The following is a 15,280-nucleotide window of genomic DNA, read 5'->3' on the forward strand; positions in this document are numbered from 1 at the left end:
ATGGCTTTTGGTTAGACGTTCATTTGGAAATGTCAGAGAGAGTGTCTGTGATTTATTCCACAGTAAAGAAGACTGAGGAGTTATTGGGAGTAAAAATGGTAGCTCACTCATGTTTTTGGAGAGGAAAAACTTAATACAGCTCTCCTAGAAAGCTGGCTGGAAATGGGGATAAGGAAAAGACTGCCATAAAAATGGCAAAACTAGAAAATGGCAGTGGTCGGAAGACAAAATAGGTTTATAAATAATGTTGGTTTTGATAGGTCTTCCTAAATTAAAAGGAGGACTGTTTCTACACAATATGAATCCACAGACTGGGATCCACTTTTTAAAATAGATGCTATTTACTATAGCTTAAAAAAACCAAGAGATGCCTTTCTCAAAAAATAAGCAATGTGTTCTGCAGTCTGAAATCTTGTAACTAAGAAACTGACCCAAGGGTGACCACTAGGATTAATGGTTGAATGTCTCTGCATACCAATTTGCCTGAAGAGTGGCTTGAGACAGACTGGTCTCAAAAAGAATCTTGATTTTAAGTTAAATTCTGCACCATCTGTTTCATTATAATCTGCTTCCATGCATTCTCCAAGGGGACACTAACAACTTTACTTGTTTTAATAAACTGGACAACTAACCATCAGGAGGAATAACATTTCAACACTTTTTCTCATAATCAGTTTTAGCAACAATGGCAATGAGCTCTTAGCAGAGCTTCTACCTGCCCGAGAGCCAGGGCCCCTTGCAAAGAAAATTCTAGAAAGCAGCACTTTTTGGCTGTTGAGTTCATAGGTGACAATATTGGTCCTTTGGTGGAACTTTTCAATGTTCCCATTTCTCCGTTCTAGTCTTCTCTTGAATAGGGACTGCTTTCGTTGGGCTTCCCTGCTCTTTTTCTCCCACAGAGCTTCCTGGAAATGGAAGGACTTCTGTTCTCTCCCTGCCAGCTGTACAGCATGTCATCTGTTGGAGTCAAATTCTGGTCAAAAGCAGCTCATAAACTTCCCTGCTGACAATGAAGTCTCAGCACCAGTTTTGTTTAAGTTCCATCCAGTTCTTCCCTTCCTGAGGCACCAATTATATACAAACCTGTTCAACTGTACTTGAAGAGATGTGTATCTGGGTAAGGATCAATGCAGCCGAGGAGGTCTGGTATAGCCATACCCACAACAAGGAGGGATGGAGGAGAAAAACCCCCAAACACTCAAGCACTTAGCACATTCATTACCACATTAGTTACAGGGATGGTGTGTCAGTACTTGCAAAATATCTGTCATGAGTGCCATACAAAGCACATTTTCATCAAGACATTGTTAGTTTATTGCCTCTAAATGGACCCTAACCATCATTAGCAATCAAGCAATTCTGAGCCAGCCTCAAGTGCTCAAAAGCAAACTTTTCATGTAAGCAAATGCACAGTGAGCTTTCTTACAGTCTCTAACTGGGATACTGCCACTGCCTCTCCTTCTTTCCTCAAGCACGGCAGCTGTCAAGGAAAGGTGTTTGTCTTTGCTGAGCTCCTGCAGAAATGCAGACTCCCTGCTGCTTCCCTGCTCTCAAACACAAGCTTCCTTAAACAGGCACCTCAGTTTGCCAGACTCTTCCAGGGGCTGACTCCTCACTTACCTGTACTGGGGAAAGGGATTCCATACCAGGTGCTTCGATGTGAATTCACCTCCCTGATTAACAAATGCAAGCACCAAAGAAATTTGTTTTGTAGTTTGGGCATTTCTCAAGTGTTTCTCTAATGTCTGGCACTGCAGGAGGTTGTTTTGCAGCTCTAATCCCCCACCCTTCCCTATAATGACAGAGAGCCTTTCCTCTACCCAGCCATTTTCACAAATAGGAACAACAGCATTGCCTTTAAGATACCTCCCTTTCTGCAAATATGCCTGTCCTGAGCCAGGGGTTTTAACAGTTCGGGCGTAGGGCCAGTTAGACACAACCAGTTACAGAGACTGAGCTCCATGAACCTCAATGTTGAGAGGGTGGCAGGCTGGCGGTCAGGAGTGCAGTCTCAGGAAGCACCTCTGCAGATTCCAGGCTGCTTCTTGTCCCTTTGTAGGGAGTGAAAGGTGAAGTCTGGCCACCACTGACTAAAAACAGACAGCACAGTCAAGGCAGTATTAGCATTTAACATTAGCACTGGACAATTTTACTGTTATATTATTGTGCTCCTACCCATTCACCCACCACCAGTGGGGAAGTGGGGCACAACACAGAGATGTTTGGGTCCTGAAAAACTGGCTGGAGTCACAGAGCAAGCAAGAAAGGCAATTGATTTCAGAAGTGTCTAAGAGAGTGGCATCCAAATCTCTGTCCATAGAGCACTAACCTCTCTGAGGTCCACAGAGTCATACTGCCCACACAATTTCCAATCAAAAGGTTTATGATAAAAGAACAGGAGAAAATTTGAGGACTGACGGTGACTATAGCCCAAAAACATCTTATGACTTTATCAATTAGAGTTTGTAAAGTCTGTCTTGGTACAGTACTGTATATGTTTTCTAGAACAGACTAAAAATGCATCTTCCGGCCATGCATAAATTGTCTTCTGATATGCAGACATCAGTTACACGGATTTCAGTAACATATGTGACATAGATTTTACAAAGGTCTTCAAGCTAGCAGCTTTCTACACATGCGAGTATTTAGCACATGACAAAATTAAGTTCCTGCTGACTTCAGTGATGTAGAATTCAATTATTGTTTGAGAAAAATACAGGCAGGCTTTGTCCATTTAGAAGTCAGCCCAGAAGCCGAGAAGCTGTCCTCCTTCGCTGTTGGTGGTTATGGTGCAAACAGTGTCACATTCTTTCAGCTGCGTAACAGCTCTTGTTTTCAGACGCCTAACAGCAAATTCTTTGAATGATTTACTGCAGCACCAAAAAGCAGCTGTTTACTATTTCTTAACCTTACTTAACATGGTCCTTAATAAACACTATTTCTTAGACCTCCCTAAGAAAAATATTCTCTTCTAGCACTGATCTGATAAGAGCTAACAGCAGCAGTAGATGTCCCTTAGAAAATCTCTTAGGGTTAAGCAATTTTTTCTAAAAGCATAATGAATCTAAATTTACTTTCTAAATAAAAATGCAGCAAGAGAAAACCAGTCACAAACAAGTATTATTTTCCCCTCAGTTCCTGTGTGGAAAGAAAAAGGAGCTTCACTGACATCCTGATCAGTTCCCTTACTGCACACAGCCCATTGTGATATAAAATCTGAGCTGTGTCTCCAACAACAGAAAATACAACTGCATTAAGCATTACTGTAATAAAAGTGAGTAATGACCATAAGAATAATTGTGAATACCATGAGGACACATACAAACTTTTTGTGTGCTTTTTTAAGACAACATCATTCTTTTATTATTCTTCTGGTTGGAAAGAGTTTTCCCTCTTCAAAGGATCCACAAATGTTCACAAGAAAAAAATAAATAAAGCAACAATTTTATAGAAAAATATGCAGTGATTATCAACAGCTAAAGAAAATGTGTACCAAAGAAAGTAAAAATCATCAGTAGGCAATGGCTACTGAAATTTGAAGGCATATCAGGAATAAGAAATTAAAAATTAAGGCCTATCCTGATGGTCTGCAAGTATGCTGGGCAATTAACATGGATTTGTTGTCCAGGCATACTTTAATTTTGCAAAGCACTGAAAAAGACCCAGAGGCAGCTTGTGTATTACTCTTTTATCAGTAAAGCAAGGGTAAAGAGACAGCAGATATCATGTACTCTTGTGAGGGGTTGGATTACATTGGCATCCATATGGAAAAGACAGGCAGCAATGATCAAAGTATAGGGACAGTCTTGAAAACCAGGGGAAGAAATGGCCAGAACTGATGTCTGGTGAAAAGTCACTCAAGCATTTAGTCTAATTAGTGCTCTCCAGTTCTATACCCAGCATTAACAACTATTGCACATTCAGATTTATCAGGCCAGCCTGGTTCTTCTCATTGCCTGTAGGTAAGTAAATACTCGGCAGAGCTCAAACTTTAATGAATGCTCTCACGTGTTTGGGGCCTTGAATGGATCAGGATGGAGTACATAAAGCTTCTGATAGCTTGACAGTGGGCAAACCATGCAAAAAAAAAAAAATTCAAAGAGTTCACCACACTGGTTGCCAATATAAGAGTGTGGATCCCGAGAGACAGACAAATGATGACTCAAAAGTCCACACAGTAACACCATCATTAGCAGAGTCCAAAACCACAGCTGGGGTTCTAAAAGGCAGATACAAAGAATGCAAATATCTAAGGAAAGCTAAAGTTAAGTATAGGTCCATTACCTGATGAAGAAGGAAAGAAAATGAAAGATAAGATTTACAAATAAATAATAAACAGCATTTCTGACTTCACTCAAAAGTTAACAAACCATGTTAAGAAGTTGAAAGAATAAGCTAAGTAGTCAGAGGACTTTGATGGAATTCAAGTTGACAACAGCTAATAACTCTTATCCTAGGATGCTCCAGCAATCAGCCATGTCACTAGGAACAATGAGTGTTGCTCCCTGAGAACTCACAGAGCACAGGAAAGAGCCCAAGTGAGTAGTGGGACAAGCACAAGGAATTTAAAGAGATTCTTGTCAGTCAACCTAAACCTGGAAAAGGGCTAGGATAATTTTTATAAAATTCCCTTCATAAATGCATATGAAAAAGTAACCAACAGCCAGACAATATGGGTTTGTCAAAAACAAGTATGCCATACCTCACTACCTTTCATCTTTCTTTGTGAACACTGGCCTGGTGGCCACAGGCACACAGGATCCCAAATCTCCCTGTTGTTGTAAATGCCTTTGAGATTGTCAGTCTGCAAAGTCCTCACAGGTACAGGGCTCCAATCCATACTGACCACAAAGAGAATCACAGCAGTGCAAAGTGCTCTCAAGAAGCAATTACCAAAGGCTTACTGGAGTCTAGCAAGATACTCAAGCAAGGTCCTGAAAGGCCCTGCCTGCAATCTATCCCATCAGTGTGTTCATGAACAATACAGACCAAAGAGTGAAAGAGGACATCTGCAATATCCCCCATGATACCACACTTGGATGAACTGTACAGTTTGGTCTGAGATCCCTTAGAGGCAGGTATGTGGACACTAAATAGAGGCCCAAAGTGGAAATTATTACTGGTACCAAAATGAATCTAGGATGTTGCTGCAGAAAGGCTAATGTAATTCCAGTGTATCCAAGTGCCAGACCTTAGTCATTCCAGCTACTCTGTGCCACCCTCAGCCAGCACTCTGGGTCATATTTTGGACCATATGATTTAAGAGCACCAACTGTAGAGGATCCAGAGCACCAACTGCCAGACTTAGAAAATGTGACCTATAAAGAGTGATTCAATTAACTGGGTTTACTTTGAAGACTAGGAGAACACATTAGCAATGTTCAAATGAAGGCACCATTCATCACATCTATTGCCAACAAGAACTTAAGCAATTGACTTAACTGGCAGGGATAAACTCTTGCTGTGATAACTCTCCACTTGTACAGTTCAGCAGTGATACATGTTGCTTACAAGGTCACAAGATCCCTTTCACTGGAAGCTTTTAAGAGTTAGAGGAACACTTGGTAGCTCGTCTTGGCAGATTTTATCCAATCTCTGAGTAAGGAGATGGACTAGATAAATTCCTGAGATTTCCCTTAATCCATAGTCCTCTGAAAGACCTCCAGCTTTCAGTTCCACTTTAAACACTGTGATTTTGTCACAGCTACAAAGAAGGAACACAAAAATACGTTTGTCATATCATCGAAGTGCTGCACGGACCTTAGCTTTATATATTTAATGGACAGTATTTCTCAGAGGAAAGCTGTGCCATATTTCCTGAAAAAGCTGAGACACAGCTTGAACAGTTAGATAACTATGTTGGGACAACTATAGATTTCTCCTTTCCGAGGAATCCCAGCGTGAAAAGCTACGTAAGTCAATTATAAAACATACATACAACCTAATCTACTCTTTTTTGAAAGCTACCAAGATAACGCAACTCCCTCAGCGAGTCTCAATTGTGCCTTATCTATACAAAACCTGAAACACAATAGAAAATTTATTAAAAGATTTCTAAATAATTTTAAAAATGAACAGAACAATTCCACAGACAGAACTTGACACCCTCCCACTGTCTGGACTAGAGCAAAATCACATACTGAACACCAGTGCAAAGTTAGTTTTGCAGCTGAATTCAAGGTCCACTGCAAAACCTGTAAGGCTCTAAATAGGTAAATCAAAGGCCCCCAAATTACACACAGCAGAAGGTGGCTGAGTAGACAGAAACACAAATGGACCTTTACTTCGCTTGTGGATCCTATAGGACCAATCAAATTTACTTGTCAGGCCCTGGAAGATCATGCTTCTAGTAAAGCCCAGTAATTCCCAACTTCTTTCTGTGAAAATGGGAAAGCCTATCAGTACTTGATGATAAAAGACATTCCACCTATTAGCTCTTCTTATCAAGATAGGAAAATAGTTCAATATAGTTTACAGAAATGCCACAAATTACTTCATTTACTATGTGGTTTGCAAACAGCCTATGGTCATTAGCTTTACTTCAAGTGTTTTCAGCAAATAACCAAAAGGGATGTCTCCAGGGATGTTTCAAGAGCACTGAACAAACTATTTCCCTAAGGTACACAGCAACTGTCTTCAACTTCTGTCTTGGATTTTTCACACACCTTGTTGATAGCAAGAAACCAGAGGCTCTTAGATAAGTAGAGCAAAGGTACAGAAATAAGCCTAAGTAATTCTGAGTAACAAAAATTGCAAAACTCTTGATTACTCAGTAGTCCCCAAGATGGCCTCATCATAATCACGCCTGCTAACTTTTTACTATTGTGAGATTTTCAGAATATTTTAAACCTCGTTTAAAATGCGATTTCAGGTGCTGTTCAGAGATTCTCAGATATGGGTTTCTGAAAATCCAAAATCCCTCTTAAAGTTGCTCCACAAATATCCATGCCAGCTGATGTCCATACTGTCATCCTTTACCTGAATGCTGACCTTCAACAAAAAAGACTCTTTCTCAAGGGAATACAGGAAACTTTCCTTGTCTACTTTTCTTTCTTGCATGGTTAGCTTCAAGTTACATGGCTGTCCACAGCCAGGAAATCAATTTTCTAGGTGCAGCAATACTTGATTTTAAAAGCAGGTAGGAAATAGGACATTTTACGTTTTACATTTTTAATTCTCTTTAAATAGACACATTACGATGCACAACTGTGTCTTTAGCCAGGTACCAGTGTGCTATCTTTCAGATCAGGAAGAGATGATGGAGAACTAGTCTTTCCTCTGATCTTTTAGGTACAACAAATATTGCAGGTGTTCTAACTGAGGACTACTGCCACATTTAGTACAGCCTTTATAACAATTCAGTCAGAGCTTTCATTTACTTCTATAATTGAGATGGCAGTTATTGTAGCTGGGGATCTTATCGAACTGAGGATCATCCTTGCCTTCCGACACATAAACCCCATCATTTCATAGGGTATTTTCAATTTGAGCATCCTAAGAGTTCTGAAAATACAATTCTAACTAAATGTAACCATCCCACTAATGATGCAGCTTTCCAGCTCTTCAGTGCTCATTAACAGAGATTGTTTATGAAACAAGTCTTTTATTTAATGCTACACAATCTGAATTGAAGGAATAGAACATTTACTTCACCTCAGGCCCAAGTTTTAGGGATACATCCCCAAACATTTTGCAGAGTAAAACCAGATTATCAAATACCAATCAGCGCAAGAAACATCTTTTCCATTTCTACTCAGTATTTTTAGACAAACTACAGCATTAGAACATTGAAGTATCTCTCCCCCATAAAGCACAAAGGTTGAAAGCAAATTTCTTGCCTTGTGGAGCCAGTTTGTCAGGATGTATGTATTGATAACATTAAAGAAAAATAAATGAATCATTACATTCTGATGTCAGGTGTACAAGTGCAGTAGTGGATTACGCTGAGGAGAATAACATTATCTATAAAAGTTAAGTGGTATACAGGTTATCCCAGAGTGACTATAATACAGAGAAATTTTATGCCAAAGTAAGTATTTACAGAGATACTGTCACAGCAAAGAGGACAGGAAGCTAGTCTCACAGAAGTAGTTCAATAAAGAGCAAATGAGTGGACAAAGACAAAGGTTTTGACTTTATATAATAAAATACCAAGTGCATTCTTTTAAGTGAATGAGTCTTTGAGACTATGGTCCTAGATTTTAGGAAGCCATTTGAAGGTCACATGTATAGTCCTGCTGCACAGCAAGGGTTACTTGGACTGCCAGAATTTTTACATCCATTGTAAACTCTGAAAATCACAGCAATTCTAGTACTGCTTCTTACTGCAGGGTCAAAACTAAAGCTCTTAAGTAAGCCCTCTCCAAAATTCCAAAGCTGAGATTTTGTATGGTAGACCTTCTAGCACAATTCAGATGTTTCTCCACTACTTTTGTGCTGTACATCTGGGATTAGAACACAGCCCAGAACACTTTAGGGGTAATTATGTTTATCTGCTCAAATGTTCTTGGCCAGAGTTATTATCCAGCTTTTTCTTGTCAATGCGACTTTAATCACATCCGATTTCTTTAAGTAGCCATATTATTTTAGTTACTTTGGCTCTTTTCCAACAGGCTTGTTTTAAGCTGGTTGTGAAGGAAGGTTATTAATAGCTGGCTATTTTACATATTCCTTCAAGAGAGAAATAACCAGACACATTTGAGGGGGAACAAGTGTGGCTGACTGCTCAAAATATCATTAAAAATATTTTCAAATCCAGTTTTCAACTAAGAGGAGAGTTGCTTTAACCTAGTATTTGGCAAGCATTTTTCAAGCCAGCATTTCAATCCTGCCACCTCTCAAGCTTCCTCAGCCATCTACCTAAATAGAAAGGATAACAAGCATAACCAGAGTTCCTCCAGTGCATGACTTCAAGGAACATGATCCCTCACAGTAAAGGAATCCCATTCAAAATGGCTTGCAGTACTTAAGACTCCAGTACATAGGACAAAAACGTAGGAGGAAGTCTCATGATTCTCATGCAGTTGCTCAGGGGTGTGTTGCACTTTGAGCCATCAGCTTGACCACTAGTGGCTGGGCTCAAGCAGGCAGCACACTGGACAGTAAGTCTGAGCAGCTTCCCTCTCCAGTTTAAGATTAATTTACTGTAATGTACATTACTTGCAGTGGAATGATACTGCTCATGTTTTGGCAGGATGGGGAAAATTCCACTTTTGTCTTATTCATTATTTTATAAGGCAGATAATGCAGGAAGGTGAAACAGAATTTCTACAAGGAGTTAATCTGTGATATTGTAAAATCAAAGTACTACTTTATTAAGTGAGTTATTTTACACAATATGAACATCAATATAATTACAATTGTAAAAAATTTTTTATAACAAGTATGGACTGATTTTTTAGGATTTCCAAATAGGGCACAACTGTACATTTACACAGAATTGTCTTTGCATGAAGCCCAAGAGGGAACAGCATAAAAATATGAATGTTTCTGTAGCCCCTTCATTTTTGCTGATCAACAGTTTTAGAAAAGCAGCTGCAGGTTTGTTATGTAAGGTCTGACAGTAGAAGAGTCAATAGGTGTCATGACTTCACCTATAAAAAACAAGAACAACTCGGTTAAGCTGAACCATTACACAATGCTGGTTACGTTTGCATGAATGAAATACCATACTACTGCTTTTTACCTCATTTCAGCCTTTTATTATAACCACTTTCAGTGCCTAACAACTGGCTACTGAGAAATCTCTTCTACAGTTAACAAAGAAATTCAGATTTTTCTGCATTCACTTGCATAGCTTCAGGAACAAGAAGGCTCAGTTGTTGGAAATATACTAAATGACTGTTCCCATTACGTTTTGTAGCAACAGACAGATTGTACTTATGTATTTTATTCAAAGCAAACACTTCAAAGCAAGAACTAAATAATAAAGTATTTCTACAACACTAAGAATGACCATTTGAAATAACATTAATCCCTTTTAAAACAACCTCCGGGCACAGTGAAATACCACAGCCATTTCACCCAGGTAAGAACTAGCTTGCTTCTTTCTTTTACTTTTAACACTTCAGGGGTATAACTTTAACCTACAGTAGTCTTCATATTAAAAGAACGGAAGCAAGTTTTAAGTCCCAGTTTTTGGTGGTAAAAAAACCAATTTATAATACACCTTTCTCAGACAATCAATTAAAAATTAAGGTAATGACCTGTAGACAATTTTATGCCTGAACATCAGCCAGTTCTGGAGGAAGTGGAGTCTTAGGATGCTTGCTTTCAAAGTGCTGTTTGAAGGTCTTGGGATCCGGCATTTGAGTCTGATTAAAGAGAGACATTAAACTTTATGCACAGTACAAGAGTTAAATAATACCACAAAACCTAATCCCTGCAATATTTTATTTTCTTTCCCTGGAAGCCAACTGCCTCCTTGACGACACTGCTCTAGTGACAGAAACACCATTAATTTAGCTGCAGGGTAAGATGGAGTATTTAACCACCTATTTCCAGAGGTGCTTTTAAGCACTACTATCACGCTTGTTTTGGCATGTCCATCAATGGTGCTATTCCAGCTAGGTACCTCCTTGCACATCTTACTTCACAGGCTGGTTTGGTGGAAAACCTACCTCCTCATCATTTTCTTTTTCAACATCTTAAAGATAAACATTTATCCTGTTCAAATCTTTATGAAAGCTATTTCTTTAGTTTACCAATAGGCCAAGAAGTTATATGGCATGAACTGATTCTCTACTTGGCACAACCTACCTCAGACCTTTGCTATGACACATTTGCAGGCATCAACTGCCCAAAGTGATTGATACTACAGCCTGATTTCACAACAGGAGGACTGGTTACGAGTACTTAAGTAAGCAACCCCTAATTTGGAATCTTATTTAAAACATTTAAAGTGGCAGATCTATTCTAGGACTGACCATTGAAGTGAAAACAGCAAGTTTATCCTTCAGCTCCAAGAGAAGCATTCAGGACAACCAGCCAGAAAGAAAAGTACAATCTGATTAGTACTCACATTTCTGTTTTCTTAAAAGTTGTTCTAGCAAGAGTTACTGTGAATCAAGCTTACATTAGACCTTTCGGCACCACCGCTTTTCCTCTCTACAGCACCATCGATAACCACTGATTCCAAGACCCACCAATTCCATCACAAAGAAAATATGTTTCCATGTGGAGACTAAACAGGAATCGACCGCACACTTTTTACACTTTCTATCTCATACTAACAGCACATGCAGACCACTGTAATACAAGAGGCAAAATAACTACCCAAACCAGACCTGTACATGACCTCTCAGATTTTCTATCTCAGTTGCCAGTACAGCTGAGTAATCTGTAAGCAAGTCACATAACAGATGCAAATGCTTCTTATAGCAACAAGCTAGACAACCACTTAAGTATTTTAGTTTCCACTATAAAATCTTCTAAAATCCTGTTCTAGTCAGGAAGACAGCTCTCTCCCTACAGTACTATTTCGACTTCAGTTCCTCTTACCCTACAGACAGTGCAGGTATATATCAAGGCAGCCTTGGCTGCAGCCTTCTGATCATGTCCTTGTTTCTTTTTTTGCTCAGCTTGCTTTTTGGCATTTTTCTGCTGCGACTGAATCTTCTGCTGTCCACGAGCCATATCTACAAACAAAAAGAAGACATTTAGTCTACAAACATGAGAAACAACTGCTGCTATCTGACTGAGGAGCTGTAACCATGAGCACAATGCAGTCATGCGCTCTGTCCACAAAGCCTACAACTCCCATAACTCAAACGCAACAGACATCTGTTCGAGCTCTTTGCTATGTAAAGCCTCTGGGTTCAGTATCATTCTTAAAATACACACCAGAATTATTAGGCCATTCTAAGGGGTTTTCCTCTACTAAGATTCAAGCTCTACTTTTGAAAAGTGCTTTCAGTAGTCAGAATAAATAAAAGTTTCCTTTACAGTTAATAGAAACTTATTCTCTATTTCAAAAGATACCGAAAAATTCAGGGGTTTTGTTGTTTGGGCTTTTTTTTTAAATTAAAGCTTAAGACTCAACCTGTATCTCTGGAACTTGAAACAAGTTTCAAGAAAGGCAAATCAAAGTATTACCCAAGGTGTATTATTGTCTTCTGTTGTAGGTGCTTGTGAGCTACTTTGGAGTTGGGAACACCAAAAACAACAGGTCACCCCTGTTTATTGAAGGTGATTTTTACAGGTGGCTATTGTATTTTTATTTCAGCCACATTTATGTGCATATGATCTTGAAAAGAAAAAAGACTGCCCTCATCAGAAGCCATTACTCCATATAACACAGGAGCACAAAGGAAGCAAATGCTACTGCTATATGCCATTACAAGGTCCACCGGAAGACAAAATGAGACAAGCATGTCACAATTCAGGGAGCGTCAAGACATTGCATTTCACAGCAGTGCACTCCACCTGCATGCAGCCCACCAGGACACCCAAGTCAGTCTGCTCCCCACCTCCAGAGCAGACGCCAGACAGGATTTGGACACACCAACAGTGGGATTCAGTGTGTGGTTACATAACCCCACAGCCCAATTTCTGCTGTTGTCTCTCTCTCAGTCCCTCATGGCCCACACACGGTTCAGTCGTGCATCTCTCTCAGAAGCACAACACTGACCGCCCAAGCACAGGACAGCCAGTGAAGGCCATTGTTCTCAGGACAACTTGTAAAGTCTCGTGTTCCCAGGAGGGCAGCTTGGTCACCACCCCTCTGGGTAAGCTAGGCACTTGCCCCAAGTGTGGTACTTGTGGGACAGACACACTGCACGGCTACACCAGGCCTGTCATGCGATCATTCTCATCAGGACAGGTGGCCTCCCACTGTGAGAGAAAGGCCTATCCAAACAGTGACTGACCTCTGGTAAATATGTGTGAAAAGCCCTTAAAAACGGTTATGAAAATGACGTTTCTATGAAACATGTCAACAACATGTGAAAATTCACTAGTGTTGCGGGAATTTTTGGGTATGTGCCTAATGTGCGAGCAAAACGACAGCCCTGAGACCCAGAACAGCTCTTCTGGATTGAGAAGAACCTCTCAGGCCACAGCCTGGTTCTTTCATGGCATCAACCACCGCCATGTAACCCTCTGCAGAAGAACTACACTAGATCTTCAGTGTTCCCTCCTCTTCCCCCACCAGTTTCTCTAAAAGAGAATTCAGCTAATAAAATTGAACACAACACAAATTCCATTAACAAGCAGATAGAAATACATGTGCCGTTCAACAGTTTCCATAAGATACGACACTGAATGTTAGTAAGACTAAAAGTGCCAGTCAATGTTTCAATGGATATTACAACTGCTCCAGAACACCCCAGCCAGGGCCTCACACTGTTTATATACAGCATGGCTCAACCACAACACTGGATTCCCACTTAAAATTTAAAAAAACCGAAGAAGATATATTGCCAATGACTTTGCATACACTAGAAGGAACAGTAGGTTTTATTTCACTTCTATTTTACCAGCATTACAGCAATCGTCTAGAAGTCAGAGGATTCCTGACATAAAAGACTCAGATGTAACAAAAAAGAATTCTTTCCACAAAGTGTTTGCATATTACTTTGTATTTTAGTGCCTCGACAAGTACTACATTACAACAGCCGACCACACTGAGCTTTCATGTACTTGGCAACTGCTGGTTTTAGTTAAGTCACAGACAAGAAAACATGACCACAAACATTTGCTCAAAAATATCAACCACTGTACAATGCCCGACACCAAAATTCTCAAGTCTAAATACTGCAACTTACATACACAGAGTGTTTCTGAAACAGAGAAAACTAAGATTTAGACTATTATTATTCTAAGAAAGTGACAAAAAAATAATCCCAAAGCTCTTTTAAAAGAACGGTAAGTTCCTCTACAAGGCCAAATCAGTAATTTCAATTGCACAACGCAGCTAAGTGTTGTTTTCCCTATCAGGCACACCCTCGGAGAGTCCAGCAGACCAGCCTGCTGTCTCCAAATAAAGAACGCGCGAGCACGTAGGAAACCGAACACACGGAAAAAATCTACTGCCAAACCGTAACAGGAGTTTTTGCTGCCAAATCATAACAGCGGGAGCAGCACGGGCACTGTCGGGAAGCGAGGCTGAAATCCGCAGCACAGCCATGCCTCACACGGGGTCATTTCCTCGCAAGTAACCACAACCCGAGCGGAGTTTCAAGTCCTAAAACTGGACACCAACAGCTGCTTCCGCTGTCACTTCCAGAAACGCACGGCAGAAACACACAGGTACCGCGGCCTCCCGGGCCGGGGCCGAAGGGCTCGGACGGCCGCTCCGCGAGGGACGCCCCGGCCCGGGCCCGGCCTCGGCCTGCAGTGTGCAGGGACAGGGGGCGGGGGCTGCGGCCCTCGGGCGGGCCCGGCGGGGCAGGGGCGGCTGCAGCCCCACCACGTGCCCCGCAGGAGGGAAGTGACCACGGAAAGACGGACATACAGAGGGCGCAGCCAGGGAGCGGCGGTCCGCGAGCGGAGCGCGCCTCGCTGCCGGGCCGGGCCGGGCCTGCTCCTCTCCCCCGCCCCGCCCCGCTCCGCTCCGCTCCCCTCCCCTCCCCTCCGCTCCCCCGGCGCTGCTCACCCGTGCGGGATGCGGGCTGGGCGGCCCTGCCGAGCGCTGTGGAGGCTCCGCGCGGCCCCACCGCCGCCGCCGCCGCTGCTCGGGAGGAGAACGAGGAGCAGGAGGAGGGACCCGAGACCGGCACTGCGCGCGCGCCGGACCCGCCCCCGCGCCCGCGCGCCCGGACGGCGCTGGCCAATGGCGGCGCGCGGCCGTTACATAACGCCGGTGTGGGGGGGGCACAGGGACCCGCCGGCCGCGGGGCCGGGAGGTCGCGGCGCTTGCGCGGGCACGGGTTCGGGTCTCGGTCCCGGCGGCGGAGGGTCCTGTGCGGTTCCACCGCGAACAGCCGGACTGGGTGGCTGGGGCTGCCAAGCCCGGCTTTGGTACCCTCGGGACCCTGCTGCACTGGCTGTGGGTAGGGGCGCGCCGGAGTTCCGCCCTGGGCGGGGTCCGGTCCTGGGGCGCACCGGGATCAGCCAGGACAGGGAGCCTTGCCCCGCCCGGTTCCCGGGAGCGCAGCCCTGGTGGAGCCCCGGCTCGCTTTACCTGCCGAGCCCCGGCTCGCGGTGCCGCAGCGGCCGCGGGATGCGGCAGCGCTGCCCTCGGAGCGCGGCCGCTGCCCGGCGGGCCCTCTCCCAGCCACATTCCTCTGTGCTTAGCGTACAGGCGCGGCCTAAAAATAGTGCTGCTCCTGCTCCCTGGGAT

General features: G+C 42.6%; 1 protein-coding gene across 2 annotated transcripts; it reads right to left on the bottom strand.

Annotated features, from left to right (window-relative positions):
* Positions 1–9,281: 9,281 nt before the first annotated feature.
* Positions 9,282–14,718, bottom strand: ZNF706 (zinc finger protein 706). Of its 2 annotated transcripts, none has more exons than XM_082287501.1 (4): positions 14,594–14,718; positions 11,500–11,636; positions 10,206–10,313; positions 9,282–9,593 (listed from the first exon to the last, which is right to left on the bottom strand). In XM_082287501.1, the coding sequence occupies exons 2-3, from the start codon at positions 11,632–11,634 to the stop codon at positions 10,218–10,220; spliced, it is 231 nt and encodes a 76-aa protein (XP_082143627.1). In that variant the 5' UTR covers positions 11,635–11,636; positions 14,594–14,718; the 3' UTR covers positions 9,282–9,593; positions 10,206–10,217. The 2 variants fall into 2 exon arrangements, with proteins under 2 accessions (XP_082143627.1, XP_082143628.1); XM_082287502.1 differs by lacking the exon at positions 14,594–14,718 and adding an exon at positions 14,037–14,185.
* Between the last annotated feature and the right edge of the window lie 562 nt (positions 14,719–15,280).

Source organism: Coloeus monedula (genome assembly GCF_965178545.1).
Source record: "Coloeus monedula genome assembly, chromosome: 1".
In the NCBI taxonomy this organism is placed as follows: domain Eukaryota; kingdom Metazoa; phylum Chordata; class Aves; order Passeriformes; family Corvidae; genus Coloeus; species Coloeus monedula.